Below are 15,722 nucleotides of genomic sequence, written 5' to 3'. Positions count from 1 at the left end.
ATTTGAACAGGGGCTGTCTGATTGATCACAAATTTGAATGGAGTGTCTGTATATCTGGGGTATAAGAAGAGCAGAGATCATTTTGCTCGTTATCTTTAGTCTTTTTCTCTCCTTTCTTCTTTATTCCTAGCCTTTCACTATTCCCCATTTCCAATATGCTGTGTTCTATTAGCACCTAAAACAATTGTGAAGCAACAAATTTTGTGCCATTTTCTTGACTTCCGAAAGAACCTTGGATCAAAAACATCAGAATCCAATGTGAGTACATTATTGCAAGCCTCATAAAGAGATGTTACTAGAGTAGAGAGAGGCAGGAGGATTAAAGAAAGGAATTCCAGAGTTTGGGACTTGAGTGATTAAAAGCACAACAGGCATTCGTACTACAATAAACAGAATTCATCTACCTATTGCTGAAGCCCGTGTTCGGGTGTTTTGCTTTGTCAGTTGGTGTTATATCATTTGCTTTAATTTGATTGACTGATAGTAACCAACCAGCCACCAGTTTCACAGTCTGCAGGTTTCCTTTTGCTTTGGCCGGTCTGCATTGCTGCCCCACTCTGAGTCTACTGCCCCCAGTCCTGTCCTCACGTGGCCAAATGGCTTCATTCAGCTGCTGTAAGGCCTTATGGTACTACAGTGTTTCCTCAGAGACTCTCATAAGAAAGGAGTGGTCAGGAGTGAGCTTTATCAGTTCAATGTCATTTTACCCAATGTATTGGATGCATGGTAAAATCTGCTCACAAAGAGGCAGAACAACTGCCCAAACAGTGTACCTGTTGTATCAGAGTTGGCTTTGTGTAGACGGTGATGGGATTCCTTTCAATGCCTACACAATCAGTGTGAAATTGTCTTCACCCCATCTACCACTGGAGTTTCCATTAGTGGCTGCAGAACCAACTTGAAAGCTGCCAGGGATCAGTCTCTGTGACTTCTGTTGACACCACTGGAGGCCATATCCTTGTTATCAGTCCAAATGTATAATGACACACAGTAAAGAGGTCTCTGGATTTTCACTCACATGTCTGTGTTTGCCAGGGAAGATGGCCACAACTCTTTCACCACCTAGCTCTGCTGCCATCTCTACTGTGCATTTTTTAAACACAAGAGATTCTGCAGATGCTGGAAATTCATACTAAAACGCTGGAGGATCTTGGCAATGTGGAGGATCAGAGGGATCTTGTGGTCCAAGTCCATAGGACACTCAAAACTGCTGTGGTTAAGAAGGCATACGGTGCATAGGCCTTCATCAACTGTGGGATTGAGTTCAAGAACCGAGAGGTAGTTTTGCAGCTATATAGGACCCTGGTCAGACCCCACCTGGAATATTTTGCTCAGTTCTGGTCACCTCACGACAGGAAGGATGTGGAAACTATAGAATGGGTGCAGAGATTTACAAGGATGTTGCCTGGATTGGGGAGCATGCCTTATCAGAATAGGTTGAGTGAACTCAACTTAATCGCTACTCTTTGTTTTCTGTCAGCCAGCCAATTTTCAATCCATGTCAGTACTCTGCCCCCAATACCATGTGCCCTAATTTTGCCCACTAATCTCCTATGTGGGACTTTATCAAAGGCTTTCTGAAAGTCCAGGTACACTACATCCACTGGCTCTCCCTTGTCCATTTTCATAGTTACATCCTCAAAAAATTCCAGAAGCTTAGTCAGGCACGATTTCCCCTTCGTAAATCCATGCTGACTCGGACCGATCCTGTTTCTGCTATCCAGATGTGTCGTAATTTCATCTTTTATAATTGACTACAGCATCTTTCCCACCACCGACGTCAGGCTAACCGGTCTATAATTCCCTGTTTTCTCTCTTCCTCCCTTCTTGAAGAGAGGGACAACATTAGCCACCCTCCAATCCACAGGAACTGATCCTGAATCTATAGAACATTGGAAAATGATTACTAGTGCATCCACAATTTCTAAAGCCACCTCCTTAAGTATCCTGGGATGCAGACCATCAGGTCCCGGGGACTTACCAGCCTTCAGACCCAACAGTCTATCCAACACCATTTCCTGCCTAATATAAATTTCCTTCAGTTCATCCATTACCCTAGGTCCTTTGGCTACTATTTCATCTGGGAGATTGTTTGTGTCTTCCCTAGTGAAGACAGATCCAAAGTACCTGTTCAACTTGTCTGCCATTTCTTTGTTCCCCATAATAAATTCACCCGTTTGTCTTCAAGGGCCCAATTTTGTTCTTAACTATTTTTTTCCTTTTCACATACCTAAAGAAGCTTTTACTATCCTCCTTTATATTCTTGGCTCGTTTACCTTCGTACCTCATTTTTTCTCCACGTATTGCCTTTTTAGTTACCTTCTGTTGCTCTTTAAAAGTTTCCCAATCCTCCGGCTTCCCACTCGTCTTTGCTATTCTTATCTTTTATTTTGCTATTCTCTTTTATTTTTATACTGTCCATTACTTCCCTTGTCAGCCATGGCCTCCCCTTACTCCCCTTAGGATCTTTCTTCCTCTTTGGAATGAACTGATCCTGCACCTTCCGCATGATTCCCAGAAACGCTTGCCATTGCTGTTCCACTGTCATCCCTGCTAGCGTATTGTTCCATTGAACTTTGGCCAGCTCCTCCCTCATAGCACCATAGTTCCCTTTGTTCAACTGTAATACTGACACTTCCGAGCTTCCTTTTTCCCTCTCAAATTGTAGATTAAAACTTATCATATTATGGTCACTACCTCCTAATGGCTCCTTTACCTCGAGGTCCCTGATCAAATCCAGATCATTGCACAACACTAAATCTAGAATTGCGTTCTCTCTGGTAGGCTCCAGTACAAGCTGTTCTAAGAATCCATCTCGGAGGGACTCCACAAACTCTGTTTCTCGGGGTCCAGTACCAACCTGATTCCTCCAGTCTACCTGCATGTTGCAATCCCCCATAGCAACCGTAGATTACCTTTGCGACATGCCAATTTTAACTCTTGATTCAACTTACACGCTACATCCAGATTACTGTTTGGGGGCCTGTAGGTAACTCCCATTAGGGTCTTTCTACCTTTAGAATTTCTCAGTTCTATCCATACTGACTCTATGTCCCCCCTCGCAAGGGACGGAATATCATTCTTCACCAACAGAGCCACTCCACCCCCTCTGCCCATCAGTCTGTCCTTTCAATAGGACGTATACCCGTGAATATTCATTTCCCAGGCCCTGTCCACTTGAAGCCATGTCTCTGTTATTCCCACAACATCATACTTACCAATTTCCAACTGTGCCTCAAGCTCATCCACTTTATTTCTTATACTCCATGCATTCATATATAATACTTTTAATTCATTACTCCCCTCACCTCCCATATCCATTCCTATTTCACTTGGCCATACTTACGACCCCTCTTGAGCTTTCTGCTCTGTTGATTCTGCTGTCTTTCTTAACTTTTCTTATTCTCACTTTCCCTTTATCTCCATCCTTATATTTCCAGTTTGTCCCCTCCCCCCCGCAACTTAGTTTAAACACACCCGTGTTGCAGAGGCAAACCTGCCTGCCAGAATGCTGGTGCCCCGCTTATTAAGGTGCAACCCGTCCCTTTTGTACAATTCATCCTTATCCCGAAACATACCCCAATGGTGCAGGAATGCAAATCCTTGCTTCCCACACCAGTTCCTCAGCCACACATTCAGATCCATTATCTCCCTGTTCTTGCCCACTCCAGCATGAGGAACTGAAGGCAAACCGGAGATAACCACCCTGGAAGTCCTGCTTTTCAGACTTCTTCCGAGTTCGCTGAAGTCACGCTGTAGAATGTCTTTCCTCTTCTTCCCCACGTCATTTGTGCCAACATGCACCACCACTTCCGGATGTTCACCTTCACTCTTGAGGATTTCCTGTGAGGGTCATGGCAAATCCTTCAGCTTGCGCCTCTTAAGGTAGTCAGTCCATTGTGGATTTTCAGGTGTGTTTGTGATCATTATCCTGTTGTAGCAGCCATCCTCTTTTCATCTTCAGCTTTTTACAGACAGTGTGATGTTTGTTTCCAGAATTTGCTGGTATTTAATTGAATTCATTCTTCCCTCTACCAGTGGAATGTTCCCCGTGCCACTGGCTGCAACACAAGCCCAAAGCATGATAATCCACCCACGTGCTTAACAGTTGGAGAGGTGTTCTTTTCATGAAATTCTGCACACTTTTTTCTTCAGACATACCTTTGCTCATTGCAGCCAAAAAGTTCTATTTTAACTTCATCAGTCCACAGAACTTGTTTCCAAAATGCATCAGGCTTGTTTAGATGTTCCTTTGCAAAGTTCTGATGCTGAATTTTGTGGTGAGGATGCAGGAAAGGTTTTCTTCTGATGACTCTTCCATGAAGGTCATAGTTGCGCAGGTGTCGCTGCACAGTAGAACAGTGCACCACCACTCCAGAGTCTGCTAAATCTTCCTGAAGGTCCTTTGCAGTCAAACGGGGGTTTTGATTTGCCTTTCTAGCAATCCAATGGGCAGTTCTCTGGGAAAGTTTTTTTGGTCTTCCAGACCTCATCTTGACCTCCACCGTTCCTGTTAACTGCCATTTCTTAATTACATTACGAACTGAGAAAACGGCTACCTGAAAACGTTTTGCTATCTTATCGCCTTCTCCTGCTTTGTGGGCATCATTTATTTTAATTTTCAGAGTGCTAGGCAGCCTCTTAGAGGAGCCCATGGCTGTTGATTATTGGGACAATGTTTGAGGAGTCAAGGTATTTATAAAGCTTTGACATTTGCATCACCTGGCCTTTCCTAATGATGGCTGTGAACAAGCTATAGCCCTAACAAGCTAATTAAGGTCTCAGACTTTGGTAAAAGTTATGTGGGAGTTCAAATCTCTTGGGGTTCCCAAACATTTGCATGATGCTCCTTTCCTTTTTTTCACTCTAAAGTTGTACAAAACAAAAATAATACACTAATCTTGCTTAAAATGTTGAAAAAAATGTTTCACCTTTAACTTTATGACTTTTGGAGATCAGTTCATCTTCTACTCACTTAACTATTCACAGTAACAGAAATTTTGACCAGGGGTGCCCAAACTTTTGCATGCCACTGTATTTTAAGCGGAGGTTGATTGTCTCTTGATTAGTAAGGGTATGAAAGATTATGGGGAGAAGGCAGGAGAATGAGGTTGAGAGGAATAATAAATTGATCATAATGGAATAGTGGTGCATACTTGATGGGCCAAATGGCCGAATTCTGTTCCTATGTCTTATGGTCAAATGGTGGATGGATCGCTAATCAAGTTGTAGTTGTCTCAGCCAATCACAGCCCCACAATGCTGGCCCTCCTGTTTTTACCACTTACAAGTCCAATGTGGCTTGGTGGTTGTGGTATTTCGCTATTGCAAATGTCATCTCACATGAGTTATCTTTTCTCCAGTATAAGTTCTTAGTTGGATATCTGCAGGCTTCAGTTCAGTATCTTGAAATGCCATTCACACTCATTTTGTGAAATGACTGAATCAGCCAAGCTAGTGTCCAATTCCATTTTAACTATACCGTTTGCTTCTGGTGTAAGCCATATTGCTTGTCTGTTTTTCATTTTCACATTGTAAGTCTTGAGGCTACTCAGTCCTGTATCACTTTCATCATTGTCAGATTTTTCATCAACAGTGTGCAGACTAGTGCTCTCTGAAAATGCATCATGACTTTTTATCTTTATCTCTTTGTTGTGTAATCCATTTATTTTTGTCTGCTTGACATACTTTTTGTACGTGTCCTACTTTATTGCATTTTCTGCAACTTTTGCCTTTAGATCTGCATTGGTCTGGTCTGAGCCCCTGCCAAAATGGTAACACATTTTGTTAGGCCTTGCTGGTTTCTGTTTAAAGATTGAAATTTTGTTCACATGCACTTTCATTTCTGACTGCAACTCAGTTGCGTCTCTTTCTGTTATTTCCATTGATACAGCAATTTCAACTGCTATTTTAAATGTAAGCTGTGCTTCAGTTAGGAGCCGTTTTTGAATGCCGCCTTGTAAGATTACACAAACTAAACAATCTCTCAGTTATATCTTGTGCAATTGAACATGTCTATCTTTCTGATGTAGCCAGCCATTTCTGCATTTTTAAATTTATAATTATTATCACCCGATACTCACTGTTTCTGAACTCATGAATTTAGACTGTTTTCTACCCTTTTCCTAACTCAATGTCTCTGTCCCCTTGTGAAAAACACATGCTGCACTGCTTTTTTAAATTTGTAATTATTATCACCTGATAATCACTGTTTCTGAACTCATGAATGTAGGCTGTTTTCTGCCCTTTTTTTTAAACTCAACGTCTCTGTCCCCTTGCGAAGAAGCATGTGCTGCGCTGCTTTTTTTTTTAACTTGGCTTCAGTAAGTAGGTAGTCGGCTCGGGTTCGTGTAAAACTTCCTTATTGCCACTGTTGTGTTTTGTAACTCCGAAACATAAAATGAATTGCAAGAAAAATACAGAAGTTACTCGATGGGCGGAATAGCCTACTTCTGCTCCTATATCTTATGGTCTTATAACTCATGTATCTTTGTTTGTAATTTAAGCAAGGCACACACATATGAAATGCTGGCATGAAGATCTATACCATGTTTGTACTTTTGCATATAACCCGTAATAAATTATTTAAACAACAAAGAGTGCTTAAGCAAACAATATGTTTATAATATTACTGAAATATTAAATATACAACAATATATGTCACCATATACAACCCTGAGATTAATTTTCTTGTGGGCATTTACAGTAAATACAAAGAAACACAATAGAATCAATGAAATAAAGAATCAATAGAACCCCCTCCCCCTCCAGCTTTCAAATCCCTTACTCACTCTTCCTTCAGTTAGTCCTGACGAAGGGTCTCGGCCTGAAACGTTGACTGCGCCTCTTCCTATAGATGCTGCTTGGCCTGCTGCGTTCACCAGCAACTTTGATGTATGTTGCTTGAATTTCCAGCATCTGCAGAATTCCTGTTGTTTGAGAATCAATAAAAAACTGCACATGATAGAGATGGTCAACCAATGTGCAAAAGACAACAGAGTGTGCAAATATAAAAAAGGAAAAAAAACAAAACAAAATAGTAATAATAACTAAATAAGCAATAAATATCAAGAACGTGAGGTGAAGATTCCTTGAAAGTGAGTCCATAGGTTGTGGGAACAGTTCAGTGTTGAGATGAGTGAAGTTATTGCCTTTGGTTCAAGAACCTGATGGTTGAAGGTTTGAAGGCAGAAGAGGAGTGAAGAACTGTGTTTAAGAAGATGAGCTTTACTTGTCACATGTACATTGAAACAGTAACACATACAGAGAAATGTGTCATTTGCATCATTTGCAACCAACACGGTCCCAGGGGGCAGCTTGCAAGGGTCGCCATGCTTTCAGCGCCAACATAGCATGCCCACAACTTACCGAGCCTAACCCGTGCACTTTTGGAATGTGGGAGGAAACCGAAGCACCTGGAAGAAACACACGTGGTCACAGTGAGAATGTAGTCCTTAAAGATATTGCTTGTTGGTGGCATCTTGCTGGAAGCGCTACAAATGACAGAGGGTGTTATGTTGAGTGAGTGGGGTCAACAGCACCTGGTAGTATCAATAGAAAGTGCTAGAGAGACTTGAGGGGTAAGCAGCATCTACAAAGAGGGAAACAGCTACCATTTCAGATGTATGATTTGCCATCAGAGCTGACTGTTTCGTTGATCTGAAATGTTAACCATTCCCTCTCCATCAGTACTATTATGTCCAGCATCAGCAGCTTTTGCTTGTTTCACCAGTGAAGCCTGGTGTGTTTCAAAGGTGGCTTTCAAAGCTTGCAGAGGGATTTGGACCAACTGGAGGGGCCAACCAGAAAGTGACAGATGGAATTTAATGCAGAAAAATGTGAGGTGTTGCATTTTGGAAGGACAAATCAAGGTAGGACATACACAGTAAATGGTAAGGCACTGATGAGTACAGAGGAACAAAGGGATCTGGGAGTTCAGATACATAATTCCCTGAAAGTGGGGTCACAGGTAGACAGGGTTGTAAAGAAGGCTGTTGGCATCCTGGCATTCATAAATCAAAGTATTGAATATAGGAGTTGGGATGTTATGGGGAGGTTGTATAAGATATTGGTGAGGCCAAATTTGGAGTATTGTGTAAAGTTCTGGTCACCTAACTATAGGAAGGATATCAGTAAAGAGTGCAGAGAAGATTTTCTAGGATGTTGCCGGGTCTTCAGGAGTTGAGTTACAGGGAAAGATTGAACAGGTTAGGATTTTATTCCTTGGAGCGTAGAAGAATGAGGGGAGATTTGATAGAGGTTTACAAAATTATGAGGGGTATAGACAGAGTAAATGTGAATAGGCTCTTTCCACTTAGACAGCTGAAACGTCTCAACCCAAGCAAGGCTGCAGGGCCAGATGGTGTCAGTACCAGGGTGCTCAAAGTCTGTGCCCCTCAGCTATGTGGAGTACTTTGCCATGTATTCAACCTGAGCCTGAGGCTCCGGAGGGTTCCTGTACTGTGGAAGACGTCCTGCCTCGTCACTGTGCCGAAGACGCTGTGCGCCAGCGCCGAAGACGCCGCGCCCCAGCAGCCTCAATGACTACAGACCGGTGGCATTGACCTCCCACATCATGAAGGCCCTGGAGAGACGTGTTCTGGAGCTACTCCGGCCTATGGTCAGGCCACACTAGATCCCCTCCAGTTCGCCTACCAGCCCCGACTAGGACTTGAGGATGCCGTCGTCTACTTGCTGAACCGTGTCTATGCCCACCTGGACAAGTCAGCGAGCACTGAGGGTCATGTTTTTTGACTTCTCCGGTGCGTTCAACACCATCCGCCCTGCTCTGCTGGGGGAGAAGCTGACAGCGATGCAGGTGGATGCTTCGCTGGTATCATGGATTCTTGATTACCTGACTGGTAGACCACAGTACGTGTGCTTGCAACATTGCGTGTCCGACAGAGTGATCAGCAGCACTGGGGCTCCACAGGGGACTGTCTTGTCTCCCTTTGTCTTCACCATTTACACCTCAGACTTCAACTACTGCACAGAGTCTTGTCATCTTCAGAAGTTTTCGGATGACTCTGCCATACTTGGATGCATCAGCAAGGGAGATGAGGCTGAGTACAGGGCTACGGTGGGAAACTTTGTCACATGGTGTGAGCAGAATTATCTGCAGCTTAATGTGAAAAAGACTTAAGGAGCTGGTGGTAGACCTGAGGAGAGCTAAGGTACCAGTGACCCCTGTTTCCATCCGGGGGTCAGTGTGGACATGGTGGAGGATTACAAATACCTGGGGATACGAATTGACAATAAACTGGACTGGTCAAAGAACACTGAGGCTGTCTACAAGAAGGGTCAGAGCCGTCTCTATTTCCTGAGGAGACTGAGGTCCTTTAACATTTGCCGGATGATGCTGAGGATGTTCTACGCATCTGTGGTGGCCAGTGCTATCATGTTTGCTGTTGTGTGCTGGGGCAACAGGCTGAGGGTAGCAGACACCAGCAGAATCAACAAACTCATTCGTAAGGCCAGTGATGTTGTGGGAATGGAACTGGACTCTGTGACGGTGGTGTCTGAAAAGAGGATGCTGTCTAAGTTGCATGCCATCTTGGACAATGTCTCCCATCCACTACATAATGTACTGGTTGGGCACAGGAGTACATTCAGCCAGAGACTCATTCCACCGAGATGCAACACAGAGCGTCATAGGAAGTCATTCCTGCCTGTGGCCATCAAACTTTACAACTCCTCCCTGGGAGGGTCAGACACCCTGAGCCGATAGGCTGGTCCTGGACTTATTTCATAATTTACTGGCATAATTTACATATTACTATTTAACTATTTATGGTTCTATTACTGTTTATTATTTATGGTGCAACTGTAACGAAAACCAATTTCCCCCGGGATCAATAAAGTATGACTATGATTAGGAGAGATAAATACAAGAGGACATGACTTTGGTGTAAAAGGGGAAAGGTTTGGGAAAACATTAGGGGGAACTTCTTCACTCAAAGAGTGGTGGGAGTGTGGAACGAGCTGCCATCTGACATAGTAAATGCGGGCTCACTCTTAAGTTTTAAGAATAAATTGGATAGGTACATGGATGGGAGAGGTCTGGAGGGTTATGGACTGGGTGCAGGTCAATGGGACTAGCGGAATAAAGTTTCAGCACAGACGAGAAGGGCTGAATAGCCTGTTTTCTGTGCTGTAGTGTTTTATGGTTCTATGGTTTGTAGACAAGGGAAGGTTGAAAACAGAGTGGGGGAAATGAGTGCCCTGCCAACTGTGACAGAGGTGCATACCTGGTTGTGGTAAACAGAGGGCACCTGAGAACAGCTGGTGTGAAAAATGACTCCATGGGAATGCATGGGACATGAGACAGAGGTTTGAGGAGAATGGAATTGGCCTCTTTTTGGAAGCAACTGTGAGAGTTGATAGATTCATAGTAGCATTAAACAAACCCTTCAACACAGAAATTAAGAAATAAAAGCTGAAGTAGGCCATTTGGCCCTTCTAGTTTGCTCTACCATTCATCAAGATCATGACCCTTTATGTCCGTGCAGTTCTCATATCCGTTTATTTTCTAATCGCAGAATCAGGTTTACTGTCACTGGCATATGTCATGAAATTTGGTGTTTTGTGGCAGCAGCACATTGCAATATTATTTTTTAAAAAAGGCATCATTATTTAAAAAATGGCTGATTGATTTCCAAAGTCCTCGATGCTGGGAAGGCCAGTGTCCAGTGCCCATAATGGAGCTGGCTGATTGATCTCCAATGTCCTCAGTGCTGGGAAGGCCAGTGTCCAGTGCCCATAATGGAGCTGGCTGATTGATCTCCATTACTAATGGAAGCAATGTTCTAATATTTATGGTACAAGATGCATAATTGATGAAACATTTCAAATTGATGTTATTATGTTCAAATAAGAAGTTGAGTTACTATTTCTGTTTATGTATTTTACAAAATAGTTGAAGAAGCAACTGTTTTGTGTTTGTGTACTCATACTGGAGTTGATGCACTATATTTTTAACTCCTGTTTTGAAATGACATTAGTTTCCTTGCTGCTTCACTGGTTGATAGTTGCGATCTCATTAATGTTCTGAAATGCAGCATTTAAGTTTTCCTTATTTATCTGCTATTCTATAAGATCTGTTATTCTATAAAATCTCTGTTATTAATTATCTGATGTGCTATAATTGACAGAAGCTATGCGATGAAGTACTGAAGGTATTGCAGAAAGACCTGCCGTTGTCCTGCCAAGCCACCTGTCTAGAAACTATCCGTATTCTGTCCAGAGACAAGAAGATTTTGGCTCCTTTGACCACCAGGCCAGGAATGCTGCTTCTGATGAGGCTGGCTGGGTTGGAGTATACACAAAAATCCCCACAAGAGACCTCTCACTTTGGTGTAAAAGTTGAGGCATTAAAATGCCTGTGCAACCTTGTGTTTAACAGCGAGGCAGCACAGCAACTCAGTATGGACTTTAAGATAGTTATAGGTATCTGTGAGCGCCTGAAGATGCACAGAGACAAGAACCTATCACACGAGATTAAGTTCTTTGACTTGCGCCTCCTTTTCCTGTTGTCCGCCTTACGGATAGACATCAGAACTCAGCTGAAGAAGGAGTTGCAGGGCCTGCTTTTGCTTACAGATGTCCTGGAGAACATGCTGGATATCAAGTGGACAGATAAGTATGTGGTGGCCACAAATCACAGGAATACTTCCTTGTCTGAAGAACAGGTGGATTTTGCCATTGAGTCTCTCAAGGTTCTCTTTAACGTCACATATGACTGCAGCCAGCAGCAAACTGATGAAGTAAGTTTCATTTTTTATTTGAGTTTCTGAAGTGTCTGGACATTTGGCCCAGAAGGAGGGGTGCATTTTCCACTCATCAATCCAACTAATATTGTGGTTCAATTTCAATTTTATCCTTTGTACAACATCCAGGAAGAACTCTGATTGGCTTAAAAATTTGACAGCTTGTAGATCTGAGAGGGTATTGATTTGGAAAGATGTTAATAAGATTGAAAGAGTACGGAGAACATTTGCAAAGATGTTGCCAGGACTCGAGGACCTGAGTTATAGGGACAAATTGAACAGGTTAGGACTTTAGTCACTAGAGTGTAGGAGAATGAGGGGAGATTTGATATAGGTATACAAAATTATGAGGGGTTTAGACAAAGTAAATGCAAGCAGGCTTTTTCCACTGAAAAAGTTGGGTTGGGTAAGACTAGAACTAGAGTCATAGGTTAAGGGTGAAAGATTAAATGCATAAGAGGAACATGAGGGGTAACTTCTTCACTCAGAGGGTTGTGAGAGTGTGGAATGAGTTGCCAGCACAAGTGGTGGATGCACATTTGATTGTAACTTCTAAGAGAAATTTGGATAGGTATGTGGATGAGATGGTTGTGAAGGGCTGTGGTCCCATTGCAGGTCGATGAGATTAGGCAGTTTAATAGTTCGGCATGAAATAGATGGGCTGAAGACTTACTTCTATGTCATAGTGTTTCATGATCTATGACTCCATCAGAGATACTGTACTGCTTTATTGAAGTGACCTGGGCATCCTCATTCGGGAACAGGCATGGGATCTTTCTTAGGTGGCATGTGATGAGGGACCAGATTTCAGTCAGTGCCTTGTGGACATGGTGAAGTGATATGTAAGCTAGGTAGGTCTTTAGCAATCTGGAACAGTGATAAGGTATTGGATTCATCGAACTTGATAACTGGGGAGGCCAGTGTTTCTAACATCACTCCAGAGTAAATCTACTGAAGAGTTCCTACTGGCCATGTGTAATTGTACACATTAAGCATCATCGAGTTACTATTTTAGTTAATTAAGTTTCTGTTCCACTGTCCTTTCTGGCTCTGAGTTTGGGATGCCTGTTACAATGATTCAAGATTCAGAATTGTTTAATGTCATTTCCATTACACAAATGTAAAGGAAAATGTAATAGTTGTTAATCCAGATCCATTGCAGCACGGAAAAAAAAACTTTTAAGATTAAGAATGCAATAATAATAAATAATCACAATAAATATAAATACATAGGATAGCTTATATGCATGGATTGATTGTCTGTTCTTAAAGTGATGCTAGGCATGGCAGTGTTTGTACATAAGGTGACTGACAGGAAATGATAAAGTAATGGTGGTTGGGGGCATTGAGAGCGGTTTCGTGGGTGGAGGTGTTGATCAGCCTTACTGGTGGACAGCTCCTGTCTGTTACTAGTTTTACACCCTCTAGTTATTAATTTCTCTTTTAAGAGAAATGGATACTTCTTATTCACTCTGTCCAAGCCTCTCATAATTTTGCACATTTTGATTAAATCTTCCCTCAAGTTCCTTATGCAAAAAAAGCAACCACATTATAGCAATGTCTCCTCGTAGGTCAAAATTCTCCACCCCTGGCAATATCATTGTAAAATTCCTCCACACTTCCTCTTGTGACTGGAGCTAGGACGTAACTAATGTTTTATGTGGCCTATTTGTCATTTTTCTGATCATAAATTCCTTGCCTTGGCCAATAAAGATAATGCTCTATTAGCCTTATTATCATCAGAGTACAGGAACTGGACTGGGGTGACCCCTATTTCAGTATTTTGCATATTTTGTTTATTCATTTCCCTTTATTTCTTTCCCCAAGTGCATTATCTCAACTTTGCTGGATTAAATTCCACTCTCTATTGATCTGGCTTTTGACAACTTAAAAATAAGTAAGATCTGATGGGGACGGTGTTATACTGAATCCAAAGTTGGTACAGTAGCAGGAAGTAAGAATCATCCATCTGCTGCTTCGCAGCTCCAATGACCCACGCAGTGCTGACCTCCTGCCCACCAGTGCTGTCTGCTGACCCAGGTTCTCCATTTCCCATCTGCTAGCTCAAGATGTGCCTTGGTAGGTTAATTGGTCTTTGTACATCATAAGAAATTATATCAATGTTTTTACTGTCTTGGGATACTCAGCCTGTGTCAAAGGTGTCATGTAAGCTGTTAACTTCAAATGATTTTGGTGGATGCAGAGACCATCAGACATAGGAGCAGAATTAAGCCATTCAACCCATTGAATCTGCTCCACCATTCCATCATGGCTGATTTATCATCCCTCTTGCCTTCTCCCTGTAACCTTTGACACCCTGACTAATCAAGAACCTATCAACCTCCACTTTAGATACACCCAATGATGTGGCATGCACAGGCATCTTGGCAATGAATTCCACAGGTTCACCACCCTCTGGCTAAAGAGATTCCTGATCAGCTCTGTTCTAAATGGATATCCCTCTATCCTGAGGCTGTGCCCTCTGGTTTTAGACTCGCCCACCATATAAAACATCCTTTCCATGTCCACTTTATCTAGGCCTTTCAATATTCAATAGATTTCAATGAGATACCCCTCATTCTTCTAAACACCAGCGAGAACAGGCTCAGAGCCATCAAACACTCCTCTTACATAATTCTTTCATTCCGGGATCATTCTCGTGAACCTGCTCTGGATTTTTTCCAATGTCAGCACATCTCTTCTCAAGTAAGTGACCCAAAACTACTCACAATATTCTAACTGTGGTCTGTCCAATGCCTTATAAAGCCTCAGTATTTCAGCACAGTCCTTGTTTTTGGCAAAAGTTGATATTGTACTTTTGGATTTATATTTAGAGAAAACTAAGTATATGATGAATACATTTATTTCAGTGGTTGTATATGAAATGCTATGCAGAGATGTGAAGGAGGTTCAACTTGTCACTGAATATTGTAACAAACATTTATAGAAGTACTCTAGAAGTATCCAGACTGGTTGCATCCTGGTCTGATTTAGCAATTCAAATATGCAGATACATGAGAAGCATTAGTGAGTAGTGGACTTTGCCTACTACATCACAGGCACATTCTCCCCACCACTATCGGTAGTATCTGTAGGTTGAGATGCCTTAAGAAGGCAAAGTCTATCATGGAGGATCCCATTTTTTAGGCCTTGCCATCTTCTCACAACTATCATCAGACACAAGGTACCAAAAAGCCTGAAGTCCTGAACCAGCAGGTTCAGGAACAGCTAAGTCCCTTCAACCGTTTACAAGGCTGTTGCCAGAACTTGAGTACCTGTGTTATACGGAAGGTTAAATAGGTTCGGACTTTATTCCCTAGAGTGTAGAATAACGAAGGGCAATTTGATAGAGGTAAACAGAATTATGAAGGGTATAGATAGGGTAAATGCAAGCAGGCTTTTTCCACTGAGGTTGAGTAAGATGAGAATTAGAGCTCTTGGGTTAAGGATGAAAGGTTAAATATTTAAAGGGAACATTAGGCGGAATTTCTTCACTCAGGGTGATGAGAGTGGTGAACGAGCTGCCAGTAGAAGCAGCGGATATGGATTTAATTTCAGCATTTAAGAGAAATTTAGATAGGTACATGAATGGCAGGGGTATGGTGGGCTATGGTCCAGGTGCAAGTTGATGGGACTGGGCAGATTAATAGTTTGGCACTGACTAGATGGGTTGAATGGCCTTTTTCTGTGCTGTAATGATCGATGATTCTATGTTTGTGTAGTTCTTAAACCAACCGGCATAACCCTAATCAATACAGTTTAGCAACATTATCTCCACTTTGCACTACAATAGATTTTTTTTGTTTTAAATGCATTCTTTCATGTAAAATTGTGTATAATTTATGTTTAAATTTTGTTTTTTTTCTGAACGCTGTTTCTATGATGCTGTGTGCCTGCAATGCTGCTGCAAGTAAGTTTGATCAAGTATGGCTGATCAACACTTCCACCATTACTTTAT

General features: G+C 42.2%; 1 protein-coding gene across 3 annotated transcripts in view; it reads left to right on the top strand.

Moving 5' to 3' along the window:
• ric8b (RIC8 guanine nucleotide exchange factor B) overlaps positions 1-15,722 on the top strand; it is a 105,158-nt gene that overhangs the window by 12,878 nt on the left and 76,558 nt on the right. For 2 of the 3 annotated variants that reach the window (XM_063057571.1, XM_063057574.1), the window contains exon 3: positions 11,150-11,761. In XM_063057571.1, coding sequence (XP_062913641.1) covers positions 11,150-11,761 — 612 coding nt within the window. The remainder of the gene's footprint in view (positions 1-11,149; positions 11,762-15,722) is intronic. The other variant, XM_063057573.1, reaches the window with a different exon arrangement.

This window comes from Mobula hypostoma, chromosome 9 (genome assembly GCF_963921235.1).
Source record: "Mobula hypostoma chromosome 9, sMobHyp1.1, whole genome shotgun sequence".
Classification (NCBI taxonomy): Eukaryota; Metazoa; Chordata; class Chondrichthyes; order Myliobatiformes; family Myliobatidae; genus Mobula; species Mobula hypostoma.
Note: the sequence above shows the minus strand (reverse complement) of the source record. Positions and strands in the feature narration are given on the sequence as shown.